This window comes from Nestor notabilis, unplaced genomic scaffold (assembly GCF_000696875.1).
Source record: "Nestor notabilis isolate BGI_N333 unplaced genomic scaffold, ASM69687v1 scaffold6278, whole genome shotgun sequence".
NCBI lineage: Eukaryota > Metazoa > Chordata > Aves > Psittaciformes > Psittacidae > Nestor > Nestor notabilis.
The window spans coordinates 44,142-60,461 of NW_009941451.1; the positions used below are offsets into that span (position 1 = coordinate 44,142).

Genomic DNA, 16,320 nt, shown 5'->3' on the forward strand with positions numbered 1-16,320 from the left:
GGAATTCATAATGTTGCTCTATGTTCATAACCCTTCTACTTCTGATCTTGCAAGAAGTAGTTAAGACTGAAAAAAACCCAACCACCTATTTTATTATGTTATAATTATTATTATATTATTGTTAATTTAGTAACAATTAAAAAATTAATACTAAAACTAAAACCACATTTCTGAGGAGTCACTCCATATCTTTTCCTTACAAAGTCTTTTACCACCCATGCAAATAAATAAACAAATAAAAAAATCTTGGAATCCATACACACTGGACACAAAGGAAGTAGATTAACCAGCCTAAAAGTTGGGCACTAGTACCCCGAATGTTTCCAAGGAGCTCTTGCCACTATGCAACATCTTGTAGCAGCATCCTGTGAAAGAAATTTCAAACCGAAGACACAAGAATTCAGAACACTGCACTGTTTATTCACACTTCCATGTTAATTCTCATTTCAGTAAAACAGCCCTCTAAAATTAGCAATTCAAAAGCAAGGTAAAGATCCTTTGATCTGACAGCGGAAAGCCACTGTAAACTCAGAAGAATTGGGTAGCGTTGTCAGTGTCAGTAAATCTTGTATTTTTAAATTTATACTGTGTGTCAAATAATAAATACTGCAAACTCTTTGTAATAAATACTTCAAAAACAGAAAGTTCAAATTATACGCACAAAGGATGTTACCAGTCTCCACCTCTCCCATTTCTGCTCTAAAATATCCACAAGGCTATCCTTCTTAAGGAACAACAGGTAAACGCATATGTAACACATTTAGAACCAGAAAATATCTATTATCTCTAAAACAAGCTCACAAAACAGGATGTGGACAGAACTCCAGTAGAAATTTAAAAAAAATAATCTGTTCAGCCAAGCACCACAAATATTAAAAATGGCTCAATTACAATCAAATGATTGTTACATGGCACCAATAAAGAGCAGAATTAAGGCTATTCTGGTTCATCTGTGTAATTAGAAAAAGGTTATATTGAACTTGAAAACATCTCTGATTTATGAATTTTACTCTTTGAATTATTTCAATATCACCAAGTATTTCCTTTCCTAAAATTACACAGACTCTTCAATTCTAAAGCTGATTCCAGAAGACATAAGCACTTAAGAAAACTTGGAACAGGTTCTACATTTCCTTTGGAAAAGATTAGTGGTCTGTTTTGTTTTAATTTCCTCCAGTAAGCGCAGTCAAGATCAACCTACATTCTACTTTCTTTGAAATGTAACATACTGAAATCCTTGAAATTCAACACACTGAAATCCAAGCCCTTTCACTAAAATATTGCCCTGAAAAAAAAAAGAAAATGCTGAACTTAAGAAGTATCTCCATCATACAACTCACTGTATCAGCTGTACATGAAAGTTTCCATGTAGAAGTTCTGGTTTCATTCGAACGATACTTAAATGACCTAATGTACCTAAGGGATTTTAATTATAAATTATTGCTAACTATTGAAACTGTAAATGTTTCTGAAACCACAGAAGTTTTATTATGTGTGCATAGCTTTTATTATAGGTATAATTCCCTTTTGTTTAACTTTCCAACTGTTTCTTTTGTATGTTTCCATATATTGGTTTGGAGGGGTAAGAGGAAAGGGCAATATTAGACAAACATATTGCATAGTTCTTGCCCTGAAAGTTCTACACCTTCATTTTCTCCAGCATACATTGTGTCTTCAGTTTTCATAATTGATGGACTTTTCTCCATAGTCTGCCTACTGCTGACTACTGCTCAAACTGTGATGTAAAAGAAACTCCATTAAAAATCTGCAGAGCTAGCATTAAACCTAGTAAAAGGAAAGAGTAAAGCAGTTCAAAAATACCAACTGTGACAACAATACATTTTCATCTCATGTATGTATCCTGGAGGTCCAAAGGTTTCTGCATAGCTAATCTTGGCTAAAAGCCTAGACTATTTCCTACTTCCTTGATATGAAATCATGTGTCTATTGCAAACAGCTGGGTAGGTTAGAAACAGACAGAAAGGTTACTGCTGACTTTTAGAAATAAAAATTTTCCGTCTTTATTAAAAGTTTCTCGATATCTCAAATTCTGTAATGTACTACTACTCACCAGAAGTCCAAAGCAAAATGAACAACATTGTTTAAAAATGACAACCTCAGAAACTAACAGCCTGTAGATGACATGAAAATTGAACACCAGCTGCATGCAAGGTCCCCATAATTACTATGAAACACAAGAATAATGGCCCCAAATCCCAAAACTTAGCATTTCAGCAGTCTAAGGCTTTTCAAAAAGGATGAGATTAAAACCACACTGACTGAGAATCAGTAAAGCTTAAATGCACAACTAATAATACTATTCGTCAATATTTTAATTCAGTATTTCTTAGGTTTTAGCTCTTACAGTTACAATTCAGAGAAGGAGCCCCAGAAGCATCAACTAAGTTGCCTTTTGCTTTTCTTATCCTGGAATGTTCTTTTCACAATTCTTATCATTTTCCTTTCCCAGTTTCAGCTTCAAAAAAATAATCCCTTTAACAAAGGGAACCAGTACTGTAGCTCATCTCAACTACTCCAAACGTCTGGTATTTTGAACAACATGATGGAGCTACTCATTTATCGGCCCAAATGTAAAGCAAAGTTTTATATCCTCAGAAACAAAAAATAAAGTAACTTCATAATTGCCAATTACTGCAAGTAACTTTAAGCAATGTAAGAAATGTATGTAATTATACATAACCACAAAGGGAGTTAACACAGGGAACAAACCAAAGTGAAGAGCTACAAGAAGATTTAAAGGGAGAATGCATCCTGATATCTAAAACACTGTAATCAATAATTCACAAATAACATTTGCTACAGACCTTATATTCACCATAAGCCATACTTACATATGACCATAATCTGGAATTTACTTCTATTTCCAGAATGGGGAAAAGCAAGATTTGATTTGAAATGAGAATGCAAACCACAACAGTAAAGACAAATAGGCTGAATATACCTTGTATTTGGTCATGGTGCTAAAATGGTTATTCCTGAAGAACACACAAAGCTCTCCCTCCTGGACAGCTGAAGTCAACTCACACAGTCCATGGTATGTCAGCTGTGTAGCTGTGTTATTTAGAAATTGCTCAGCTACAAATCCTACAAAAGCAATACATACTGTTATGTGTGTCTACTGCATACTGCCTAATATATAAAACCTGCTTACAATGGTAATATTTTCCCATCTCCTCCCTACTAAGATGCCCCCATATTGCCACAAGTCTAAGGGACCACATTCAGAGAGGTGAAAATGAGTTGAAAGTTCTAAAATCTCAGCATTTTAGATAACTCTTTCATGTTCAGAAATGCTATACCCACTTCTAGTATTACTGTTTTTTACCTTGTCATCATGTAGTATATAATTCATATTCTAATTATAGGAGATAATAAATAGCCAAGTTGAAATCGGAGTGCTGCCTATGACACCTTTTCAGAAAAGGAAGTTCTCTCCAGCTTTTTAAAAAGTGTATTGAATAGATCAAGAGAATGAGGTTGATCCTTGGTGCGAAAATTGTACCAGGGAAGTTGAGAGGACAAGCACAGTACTGTCTGCCTGCCCAGGGAAGAAGTTCAGCAGACAGAATGCAGCTCTTCACACTTGTATCTCTACACACCAAGACTACGTACGAAATATGTAACTAAGATTTGATAGGGTAGATACTTCAATAAAGCATAGAAAAAAGTTACCTACCTTCACTAACAAGTTCACTGTTTTCTGACTGTTTACAAGAGATGATCTTCTCCACCAGCTGATTGTAACTGCAGTTACCAACTGCTTTTACTATGTCAGCAACCTGCAACAGGAAGGACCACAAAACAGAGAACTTACCTTTGTAAGAACAAAATGCAACAGTGAGCCCATAGCAATTATTCCTAAGAGTTTCAATAAAGAGAGGACATCATCCCCCTAAAAATACTATGCCAAAAAATTTTAGCAAAATGTATAACTGTCTGGCCTGGCTCAGGTCCCATTTTAAATCCTTAAGCTAACGCTTAACATCGAAAGCTGTTGCTAAAGCAGATGGAGGACAGAATGGGGCATCAGTTGGCTCAGTTGGATGGGTGGGTGAAGTCCAAGAGGATAAGAGAACAGCAACTTTCATGACCAAGGCATGAAAAGAAAAAAACTGAGACAGATTATTCCAGCCAAACTCGGCAGCTTCCACCTAAGTAAACAGTACCAGTTTACTGTTTATTAAATACCAACATGAAAAATAAATTACATATTTGTTAAAGATGCTGTTCTCTAATTGGTCCTAATGCTCAGTTCACAAAAGCAGCGACTAGTACATCAGAAGAAAGGAGGAATGTAACCTCGCATTCCTTCCAAGTGTTCCCTTAACGAGTTTTCAAAGACGATGACAGGGACGCAGTATCTGGCAACTTTCTACTTCCTGCAGCACAACAGTTCTCATTTAAATGGTCATTTATTCAGCACAGAAGGTTTTTAAAGTCAGTCTGACTATAATCGGAGTCTCTGCAAAGTCACGACACTAAAAAACACAGTCTGTATTCACTCCTTTCTGAAGAGGACCCCATTTTTCTTAGTAGATTTAAAACAACCCATTACCATAGTCATTATTATTGACTCCAGGTAAAATTCTCCCTTCCTCCCAAGAAAATTCAGAATTACTTATATTCTGTTCGTATTATTGAAAAAAACAAGTTACCTGAGGGTCCACTAACCATCCATGGTACAAGGGGATATCGAGAAGATCAAACACTATGCATTCAGGTGTGTATTCAAATACTCTTACACCTGTAAACTTCACATTGACATCCAGACCCGTCTGTAACTTATGCAGAATCGCCATTGCATCACTCATATTCTTACAGCAGAAAGAGAAAAAAGAACAGATGACCAAATAGAGCTTTGTACACTTGGTGGTTACTCTTGTAACCCTTCATTACTTAGTACTCATCAATTCGACATTTGGGGGGTGGGGATGGGGGAAGGCAAAATTACAAAACCAGAAATTAGCTAAACAGCTGTTTCACTGCATACTCACGTTATTAATTCTCGTTGTGTTAGAAGAGATCAGCAAACTAAGAACTCTCCCTCAATCAGCTGTATCTGTTTATTCTTCTGCACTCATAAGCTGCTTTTAAGGCAGCTCCTATTTCTCTAAAGTCTATTTCCTATAACCACAAGCCAGTTATTTGCAAGAACTCGATTATAAAGGAATCTCCCAGGGACCATCTTGAGGTTTCTTCTCCCCTTCTAAGTCCTGCCTGCCTTCTGAGCCAGGCTGAAGTACTTGCCACCACATACTGAATGAACAAAACAAAGAGATCTACTTGCCAACTCTCATTTGGGGGTTCAGTACTTAAAGTGGTGACCAACAATAAGAATCTGATTTTTTTTGTTTCATAATAAAAAAGTTTTGAGGGGCATTTCATTAGAAGTGACCAGATATCAAGTATAACAGCCTACCAGGTGTTTTAAAAGAAATAATTCTATATTCTTACTCTGCTAAATGAATAAGAAAAAAGTCTATAGCGATTCAGCATTAGCCATACACAAATTCAGCTCATACATTAGTTGAATTTATTTCTTAAAGTTTACTTTGTAAAAAAGCAGGAATACAGACTGCCTGGAAAACTGCGTAAGTTCCTCACTACAATTTGAATTCCTGGTTTAGCTATTTTTGCATGGTCAAAGCAACCATGTCTAAAAAACTAAAAAGATCGATGTAAGTGAGTTTGGAAGGGACCTCTGGAAGTCATCTGGTCCAGCCTCCTCAAGCAGGGCCACCAACAGCTGGTTACCCAGGATCATGTCCAGATGACTTTGACTATCTCCAAGGATGGAGACTGCATAACCTCTCTGAGCAACCTGTTCTTAAGTTTGTGCATTCGAACTTGTGTTTTCATTCAAATAGTTAATTAAATCCCTCAAGCATGATAAAAAAAGAAAATCACAACTGAAATTAGTATCTTGTCATGGTACAGAAATCACAGTAATATCAAGCATTACAAATCCAGCTGTCTGAAAAATTTACTTCAATTTCTTGTAAGAAGAAAACATTGTTTTAGGCAAAGAATATTAACTGCGTAACAAGATGAAACACAAAACTATGATTAACACCAAGACTTAGTTCTAATGCTTCTGAAATGCAGTAACTTTGTAAAACTCAATTGGGTTATTAGTTTCTTTCCCCCTCTCATGTGGTATCACTCATTTATCTGCCTACAAATACATTTAGAACATTCACAGAGAAGAAGCTTTCTTTAAAATTATACAGGTAAAGATTTAAGGAACAGGTTTGTGACATATAAACAGTTAATCCATATATCTGAGCACAAGAAAGTCACAGAGGTTGTACTTTAACCAGATACATAATTTTCATCATTCTCCTGTAGTTGATTATAGCTGTAATCTTCTATAACACAGAATTTCTAATAATTTTGTTATTACAAAATACATAATTTGATAGAAGTAATATTTTGGATTATTATTAAAAGAATTAAAAGAATCTACATTCCATCTTCATTCTAATTTCAACTATCCCAAGATACTCGTTTTGATTTTCAACATTGAATAAGACCAAGAAAAGAAGACCTAGTAATACATCAAACTAGCTTGAAACCCAGCACCTATAATAAATTCAAATCACTTTTCCACAAGTAATCAAAAAAACAGCTGTGACCACAGAGCTTGAAAGATTTGCTCTGAGATAATATACACTACATCAGTATTTCCTTTAAACTAATAGCATTATCTTTAACACAGAAAGGCCTCTGTGATGACAAAAACTGTGATCAGTGCAAATAATACTGCCTTTCATAATATGGAATCAACCTCTTTTTGTCCATCACGACTTAAGAATGGAGATCTCTCTCTCGCCCAGTTTATATCCTGAGAGCAAGTCTAGCAAGCACCGCATAACACTTTAAGGATGCATAATAGAAGACTTCAAAAAGCATCTACCCTGTTGCATACTCCCATCTGTATTTGTACATTAGAACTCCCCAATAAAACCAAAATTCTTTCATTATACTCATTGCAGGCAAATAATTTATCTTAACAGATACTGAGTTTTCCTCCATTAATAGGCAGTATTTATAAATTGTACTCTACATCAAGCCTAGAAAAAAGGAGAAGCTAACTACAAACAATGCTTCTGGTTTTTCACAAGATAAGCCTCAGGTAAGAAGAAAAAGGTTTAGTTTCTTCAGACATAAGCAACTGTATTTCAGGAGCAGCTCCTTACCTGCTCATAATTTAGACGCTGAATTTCAGATATCTCTTTAGGTTTTGCATCAAGAATATAGTCTCCTAAAAAAGGTAAAAATAAAGTTCAGTTTATTTCACACTCAAAGCTTCAACATTCTTGTGAACACTTCTGACTGAAGCTGACTGATCAAAAATACCACCATTGAAGATTTCTGTCAAATTAACGAGATCACATTGTTTTATAACCTGAATTATAATTATGAAGTAAAACATGAGTTTAAAAACCATAGTAAGATCATATTAAGAAATAAAATTCAAATGGCCAATGCTGCTACTAAAGCAGCATTTCATAATCTCTTGAGGTATCATACTAATCTCAATTATTCACACAGAAATTCTACACACAGAAATGTACCTTCCTCTGTGCCTCAACTTAAAAATGGTAAAAAGCCAAACCGTGTACAATAAGATCCGTAACTGCATTACACAATTTACAAAGGCAACCACTTACCCTGATACTATGAATATTTTGGAATATGTTTCCGTACACCAGTAATTCTGACAGGCTTGTATTCTATCTGTGTCTACAACACAAAGGTAATTAGTCAGTTTATCAGCACACTGGAGTTCAAGATTCATAAAATTTTTAGTGACTAGTATCCATAAACTGCCTCTCCAAAAATTGTCCACTTTTATTTCAATGCTTTTTGCATTTATTCTCTTGCTCCATTACTAAAAAATATGTTTCTACCCAAAATAAAACATCATTATAGGTTTCCACATTTATAATCTTTAAAGTTAAGATTGTTCACAATGGCTGAAGAGCTCTTCTATTTTTATTTTCTTTTAAGCTGTAGAAGAACCATTTGACAACTGCTAATCCTGCTGACAGAATAGGAACCTAATTCATTTGAGCAGGTAATTTTATTATTCAATTTAATAAGATAACTCCAGAAGCTAATAGATGCCTTCAAGAAAGAATACACACATTTAGATAACTAGGATTATGTGTGACTTCAGACAGTATTATTCTATCAAAACAGAAGAAATGTTTAGACACAGGCAGCAATATTTCTTAAGACTTGTTTTTCTGAAATTATGTAATGAACTTTCTTCTTCCACTGAAAGATTCAGTGCTATGCTTTTGAAAAGAACAAGCTACACTCTTTACAAGCAAAAAATAAAGAAAACACAGTACTTGTTAGGCTACAAAGGGGAAGAACTATGGTATACATAGCATAAATACTATCACAACTGCACTTTCAACACCTGGATCATTCTGGGCTATTGAAGTTACAGACTTGTCAGAAGGAAACAGCTGCAGTTTTTCTGAATTGGATAATTGAGTAACGTCTGCAAATGAGACCCCTATCACTGTGAAGAATAGATTATTTTTTCCTGTTATTTTAATTGCGTCATACTACCAAGGATTAGAGTTACTGCAGTCAATTAAAGGCCATCTGATTTACTGCACTGTGTCAATTATAATAAAACAACATTGTAAGAGACATTAATAAGTTTAAAGATACCATAAGCCACAGTAACTGCATCACTAAACTAACCACTCTGGAAAGCAGTACAGGAAACTTTTAAATGCAATTAAGGAAAAACCTAAGTAACTGAATATCGTAAACAGTTTACAAAGTTGCCTTTGTAAATTGTGTAATGCAATTACACATCTTATTGTACACAGTTTGACCTTTTAATATTTTTAAGTGAAGGCACAGAAGGAGGTAAATTTCTATGTGAATAATTAAGAGATTAGTATGATACCCCGAGAGATTATGAAATGCTGCTTTAGTAACAGCATTGGCCATTTGAATGGCCAATGTAAGTAGTTTTCTTGAAGTGGGTGTACAAATAAAGCTGAATAAAATAGTAAATAAATAAAACAGTTCTCCTATACTACTCCTCACTGATAAGAATAATATATAATTGAAACAATTTATTGTAATTACTAACCCAAGTATTCCATCAGCTGTTCAGCCGTTATAATTTCCATCATTGGTGGCAGTTTTATCTGTGAAAGCAGAAGCATATTATCCTTAAAATGTCAAAACACCACAATTTAGAAATTAGCAATACGGTATTTCTAGACAGAAGTCTTCTATCACATCTGCCTTGCCTATTTATAAGAGCATTAGCATACTGGGACCAAACCCCTTTCCAGTACCTCTACTAAATAACAGCTACAAGTAGAGATTAAAAAAAGGCATTATGGTTTTTGGAGAAACCACATGCACACAGTACTTCCTCTCACTTTAAGCTCTCTGCATAGCACTCCCTACTCCCACCAAAACATTTCAGCAGCATTCCCCTCAACTTGACAGGAGTTCACTCATCCCAGTAGCTCAACAGCAAGCACCTGGGATGAGGAGACTGGGAATCGCAGCCACTCTTAAGAAAACTTCACCTTATTCAGAAGTCTTTGACTCCCTGCCTTCATTGGAACTCTTAACTGAGTCTTAACTCAAAAAGTTCCAGCATACAGACAAGAGGCTGCAGAGAATCTGGCAGCAGGAGCTGCTGAGACAGGAATGCCAAGACAAGGAAAGTATCCCCCAGCCTCTCCCCCTGTGCTGACATTAAGGGTTTGGTTTAACTCCATACAGAGGAGACTGGAAACACAGAACATGGTGGTGAAGCTTCTGTTCCACTCTCTGCTGACCTATTCCTATCATTGGCACCTGCTAAAACCAACCACCTTAGCAGCAGCCAGAGACAAAAGCTTCTTACATATTCTCATGCTTAAGGTTTAATAGGTTCTGACTACTTCGCTGGTTGTGGAGAAGAAGGAGGAAGTTCCTCGATGAGATGAAAGAACAATACATACTGAAGCCTTTGATGTAGCATCTCCTCTATCAATCATCCCAAGTAAATGTTTTGGTTGCACGCTTCCATTTACACATCTCCCTGCAATTACAGCCAAAGCACAAACACAAAGGCATGCTTCTGGCTATCTGAAGGAATACCATAGGAGTACATCATCTTTAACCATAGTGTGCTCAATTTTTCTCTGCATAAATACGAATTTTATTTTGGCAGGGTATGGGGTTGGGTTTTGGGGTTTTTTTAAGCTTTCTCGTCTGTTTTTAATCTTTTCATCCTCTCTCTCCCCAGCATCTTACCGTTGGAAGTCTAGAAAGTCTGGTATTTATTTTATTAAGAATTTTTAAATCAAGCTCCTCAACACTGATCACGGTTCTCCTTAACATGAAAGACACAATGTGAGATAGATAACTCATGCTTAAGGTTTAACAGGCTCCAACTACTTTGCTGGTTGTGGACAGGAAGATCTTCCATCATATGGAAGAGCAATACATAGAAAGCCTTTGATGAAGCATCCCAAACTCAAAAATACACTACAGCAACACAGTAAGTGTTGGAAAGTGCTTCCTTCCCAAGTTGAAAGCTAAGCTATTTTAGTAACTTTAATTTAGTGTGATTGAACTAGATCTATCTCTACACCAATTCTATTCATATTTGACAAAAGGCAAATCTCTACACCAATTCTATTCATATTTGACAAAAGGCAAATGTACAAAATACATGGATTTAAAATAAGTTTCATTAAATTTGGAAGAAGGAGACCCAAGTTAATATGGCCTTGTTATTTCTACACTAAGAAATATGCCCATACTTAGGTCACAATTGGCCACACAGCATATGCCACACATTGATCAACCTGGAGATGGTGGCCATAGAAAGAAGCTGACAGTACTAAGATCTGGGGAAGGAAGGGAATGAATGTATAAATTGTTAGCAAAGCAGGAAATTACTGATGCATAAATTCATCAGAAAGGCTTAATAAGTTCTGCTTATAAAAAAAATGAACATTATATTAAGAAGAAAAATCAATCATGCATGCATAGGCACATGAATTTTTGAAAGCATCTTTTAAACGAGTGACAACTGATTGTAGCTTACAAAATTTCTCAACTTTTTCTCAAAACTAATACTCAATAGGCTAAAGGTTTTCATAATCTTTGATCTTGTTCATAATATTCATACTGACTATTCACACAAATATAATATATTGCACCATGTAAATAACAGGACTACAGGTTCAAAAAGCTGATTCTTAACCTTCCAGTTCTGAACTGGCAGCAGTCAAGCCTTAGCAAACATCGGCTTGCACACCCCTGAGTTGGGTCTGGTTCATTATGGCTTCCAAGGCACATGGACGTAATGGCACAGAACAGAATTACTTATACTAGCTCTGCCTGAAGTGGTTCTAGGACTACAAACAGTACAGATGTGCCAGTATAATACAGTATAATAGCACTGCTCCCTCAAATATTAGCAGGAGTACTGTGAGGACTCAAGACTGAAGCTAGCTTTTTTTAATATTTAAAGCCATTCATATCAGCTCAGCCAGCATTGCTTGGAGATTTCTGCTCTACACCACATTTGGGAATCTAGAAGTACGTGCGTACTACAAACAGCAGCTATACACGGGTTACCTGTATTTGAGTTCTTCATATTCATGGCATAAACATACTAATGTTTCAGACTTTACAGACATATGGCATTACAGCTAAGCAATTTATGTTTTTTTACTGCAGAACAAAAGCAAAGTAGTTTTACTTGTATATGCAGAATATCTCATAGCTGCATATTTTATAACAAGCTAAATCTCAGAATTAACTGCTTAATTATATGCTAAACAAAGCTTATGTATTACTTCATGGCATAATTTTAGGGCTGGCATGTCTTGTGGGACCTTGATCACACCTTTAAAGTTTCCAACACAGTCACAAGTACTTCTAATAGAGCTAACTTAGGATAGAGAGAGAACATGACATTTCCCAGCTGTCCAGAACTTTATTACAAGTGCTTAGACTACAGGAAACAGGAAAGAAAAACACCTCAAAACTTGAGAAAGAAAAAGAATCATATAGAACCACAGTCATTCTCCACATAAATCAACAGAAGAAAACAATTTAAGCAGTTGTTGTCCATAATCTAATATTTTGAGGAACAGTTTACTCAGTAGGTTCCAATGCTTAGTTTCTAGATTTTACATTAATTTTCCATTTTAGGAAAAAGTAGTTTCCTCAACTTCTACCCATTTCCTGTACTCCTCTACTGTAGCTTCCTGATCTTTCTTCTTGATCTTTCTTCCTAACTCTAGCTACTTTTCATTTCCCACATTCAGAAGCGGGAAACTAAATCTTTCTCACCCAACTATAACGTGAGGTACAGTTGGGCCACCTTTGTAAGTAAAAGACAAGACTGGTAAACAAATTTTCATATTGAACACTTGGTGTAGTACAACTTCCACACTTCCTATGCATTAGACTACAAACTAGAAAAATACGTAATACTAATTTTAAATATTTTCCACTGCATTCTCCCACGCTTCAGAAAGGCTTGAAAAAACCAACTGATACAATCCCACACAGAAGCTCACACTTCCAAAAATACTACACATACAGACCATGCAAATGTCTACTGGCTTATTATTTATAGTCTCAGAACATGTTTATCTAAAATATGCAACTCCCCTGAATTCAGAGTTCCAGAAGAGATAAGGGTAGCTTCAATTTCAGTGACAAAATCGATTAATACTCCCTGCAAATACATACTTATTGCCTTGTGGGAACAGCTTCATGAACTTGTCACACGATAGCCTGATAGCACATGCTACTACCCAACAACCTGACATCTTCCCCCCTCAACCAGGTTTCCTTCAGTCCCTCAGAGCATGCTTCCTGATCCGGAAAATGCACAACTACAGGCCTGGTCTGTAAGCTCAGCTCATCCCACAGGTGCAGGAGGAAGGCTGCCAAGGCCTCTGCTGGGCAGTCATCAGATGCTCACCAGCAACTCGCCTTCAGAGGCTGAGCAAGTCCATCTGAGCAATCTGTGCAAATTCTGGCCATAAGGAGGTTTAGCTCAGTAAAAAGAAACAGCAGATCACGTGTAAAGGGCCAATGCCAGACTCCAACAAATCAAACGGATACCAGCAGGAGTATACTGTACTCGGCTCCTCTGAAAACCAGCCATTTTTATAAGAACCTAAACCTAAAAATTTCTAACGAGGAATTTTTTACTCTACTTCCTCTCTGCACCTCAGTATGAATACACCTAAGCATAAACAGTTATATAGCACTTACTTACGTAATTGTTACAATCACCTAAATAGGTAAATTATACAGTCCTAAAAGTTACCAGAATTTTAGCACAACTCTGCATGTAAAGAACACAGCTCCCAAAACCTTCCATTCATTCAGAGGACTGTCATGGAAAAAACTTTCAAAGATACTGTCAAATATGCTACTGGGATTACTCTCTACATGAAAAGCTGTAAGGACTCACTTCAAGGCAATATTAGTATTATTTGTTTTACACTATGTTTTCCCTTAGGCTTATTTTATGTTCCAAAACAATTTGTCTCTGTTCAACGGACATTTCAGATACGTCATTTCTGTGCAATGCATTAAGGTTCAGGGTTCTTTGGCTATGTGACATCACATCCTACCTAAGAAACACATAGCAGAATTACATGGCATGCTTATTAAGCTTTAAGCATCTGCTGATTGCCATGGAGTACATCCTGAGGAAGGCTACCCCACCCCCCCAAAATTACAGCTTAATGCAGTGCCAGAAGTTATCGGAAAGTGGTGCATGAACTATATGTAACAAAGATTACAAAAAATACTTAGAAAAGCAAGCTTTGCACTGCTAAGCTTAACTGCATAGTGAGCCACAGCCCCAAGAGAAAACTGAGCAGTATTCAGATTTAAACATGCTGAAAGACAGTGCCCCACACGTCAGAAGAGACATCCATGCTTGTACATACATTTTAAATGTCTGGTTTGATACTCTGCTAATGCTTTTATTTCCATCACAGAAGCCTAAATGGCTACCACAGTTTTGCAGTTACTTTTTCAGGATAGTATCATACTGCTTTTCTTTCTTCTTAGGACATCTTTTTAACACTTGTGTAAGCAGAACTCCTCAGCTCTATCTCCTGAAGCCTAAACTGCAAGTTACACTTACACAGGCAGTCTGCAAAAACACTCCGAAGAAAAGTGATTTCATAATTGTAACATTTAAAAGTACAGCTTCTACAGTCTGCCACCTCAAAGTTGTATGTTCAGACTCTGTTGAAAGTATTGGATAAAAGAGAGGTAGCAGTTTGATTCCAAGTTTAGTTCAGAAACCCAGTGCTATCAAAAGGGAATCCGAATAGTCCCAACTGGTGCTACTATTTCTGAATTTCCAAAAACCCAAACATTGCCAAACCACTGCCTCACAGATGAGAGTGTAGATGCAGAACTCAAAGAATCAACTCTTTTTAAGTAGTTGTTCTACCTGTATCCCTTAAAAAAGAAGTTAATTCTAACATCAAAAAATACCTACAAAAAGTATAATAAAACCTGAATAATTATTAGGAACAGAGCAGAATCTTGCTCCATTAATGAACAAAATCTTCTAATCACTAGGAAGAAATACCCTGAATATGTGGCACACTTACCTAAGGTACCTCTTAGGCCTTCTCGTTATTGCAACCTTTAAGCAAATTAACAAACTACTCATAGTCTCTCCTCACTCACTGAGGACTATCTCAAAAACAACCCTGTTTTTAATAATGGAAGCATGTAATTGATCATGCATATGAAAATGTTAATGACAACTTAAACTAGTATTCTAACTGTGGTTTCTCAACTTTGAGCATTTGCATGTATTATCTGAAGTTATTTGAGACCATAACTACCCACAGGATGACCAAAACTCTTAGTCTTCGGATAAAGTTCTGAGAAGGAAAGTTGGTGGCTGATGCACGGAAGAGCCCAACCCTTCTTATTCTTTGTTTACCTTCTTATTCTCTGTTGTGGTTTTGCTTCCTATCTTCATCTCCTCTTTACATCATTTCCGCCCCTCCCACCACACAGCTTCTATTCACCTACCATACACTGTGGTATTCTAGCTCTGCTTTTGTCTATTTTCATCTCTTGCTCTGCTCCCTTGTTCCCATATTATAATTACTTGACCTAATCTAGTGTTCATAATTACATTATGCCTTATTGTAATTGCTTAAAAGTTAAAAAGAATTATTTTAAGACTACAGTAAATCCACACCCATGATGGCTATTAGAACCTAAGCACATCCAGGTCTCAAAGCTGCACTTTATTACAACCCAGTTTTACTCGTTAATTTAAAGACAATCTATTCTGCATAACTGTACAAATGTATCCCTATTCTTAACGCAGTTAACTTGTACAAATCTGTGTTTTATACAACTCTGCATACACTTCATTATAAAAACTGTTTCCCAAAATACTACCTATATTGTCAGTGCTATAAATAGTAATGTTTACTTACTAGAAACCTGCACACATCTGCAAATAATGCATTGCTTAGTTCAGTAAAGCATCATCTAGACTTTTATTTCTATTTTAAGGCAACAACGAAGTCTATATATGGCAGCAGCATCTAAGTAGCATATTGGCAGCAGACTGACAATATTTATTTTCCAAGTTCTCTATGTAAGATACGTGCTTAACAGCAGAAATAAGTCAGTGTCTTTCTTAACAGAATCATAGAACGGTTTGGGTTGAAGGGACCTTAAAGCTCATCCAGTTCCAACCCCCTGCCACGGGCAGGGACACCTTCCACTAGAGCAGCTTGCTCCAAGCCCCTGTGTCCAACCTGGCCTTGAACACTGCCAGGGACGGGGCAGCCACAGCTTCTCTGGGCAACCTGTGCCAGCGCCTCAGCACCCTCACAGGGAAGAGCTTCTTCCTAACATCTAAATCTCCCCTCTTTCAGTTGAAAGCCGTGCCCCCTTGTCCTACATCCCCTTACAAAAAGCCCCTCTCCAGCTTTCTTGATAACGTTGTCTTACTCAGCACAAACTTCGGCGGCGCATTAACGCGGTTTCGGCACAGCTGCCCCCCGAACGCTTTCAGCAGTACAAGGAACGCCCCGTCCGCCGCGGCGATGTCGGCGTTTAGGTCACGGCACTACCCAAGCGGCACCGCCCGCACCCGCCATGGCGCCCGCAGCACGGTACCTTCCAGGCCAGGAGCAGAACGTTCATGATGGCCAGCAACGGGCAGGGTCCGTTCTCGTTCTGTGTGATGACGGGCGTGTTCTCCTCCTTCCAGCGGACCCACTTGATGTGATA

At 36.9% G+C, this 16,320-nt stretch overlaps 1 protein-coding gene across 1 annotated transcript in view; it reads right to left on the bottom strand.

The window, feature by feature from the left end:
• The window catches only part of FAM63B (family with sequence similarity 63, member B), a 25,858-nt gene extending 9,544 nt beyond the window's left edge, over positions 1 to 16,314 (bottom strand). Inside the window, exons 1-6 of the mRNA XM_010020889.1 lie at positions 16,207 to 16,314; positions 9,146 to 9,203; positions 7,221 to 7,285; positions 4,677 to 4,835; positions 3,698 to 3,800; positions 2,963 to 3,105 (exon numbers count right to left, since the gene is read on the bottom strand). Of these exons, the coding sequence (XP_010019191.1) occupies positions 2,963 to 3,105; positions 3,698 to 3,800; positions 4,677 to 4,835; positions 7,221 to 7,285; positions 9,146 to 9,203; positions 16,207 to 16,233 (555 nt within the window). The 5' untranslated portion in view covers positions 16,234 to 16,314. The remainder of the gene's footprint in view (positions 1 to 2,962; positions 3,106 to 3,697; positions 3,801 to 4,676; positions 4,836 to 7,220; positions 7,286 to 9,145; positions 9,204 to 16,206) is intronic.
• Between the last annotated feature and the right edge of the window lie 6 nt (positions 16,315 to 16,320).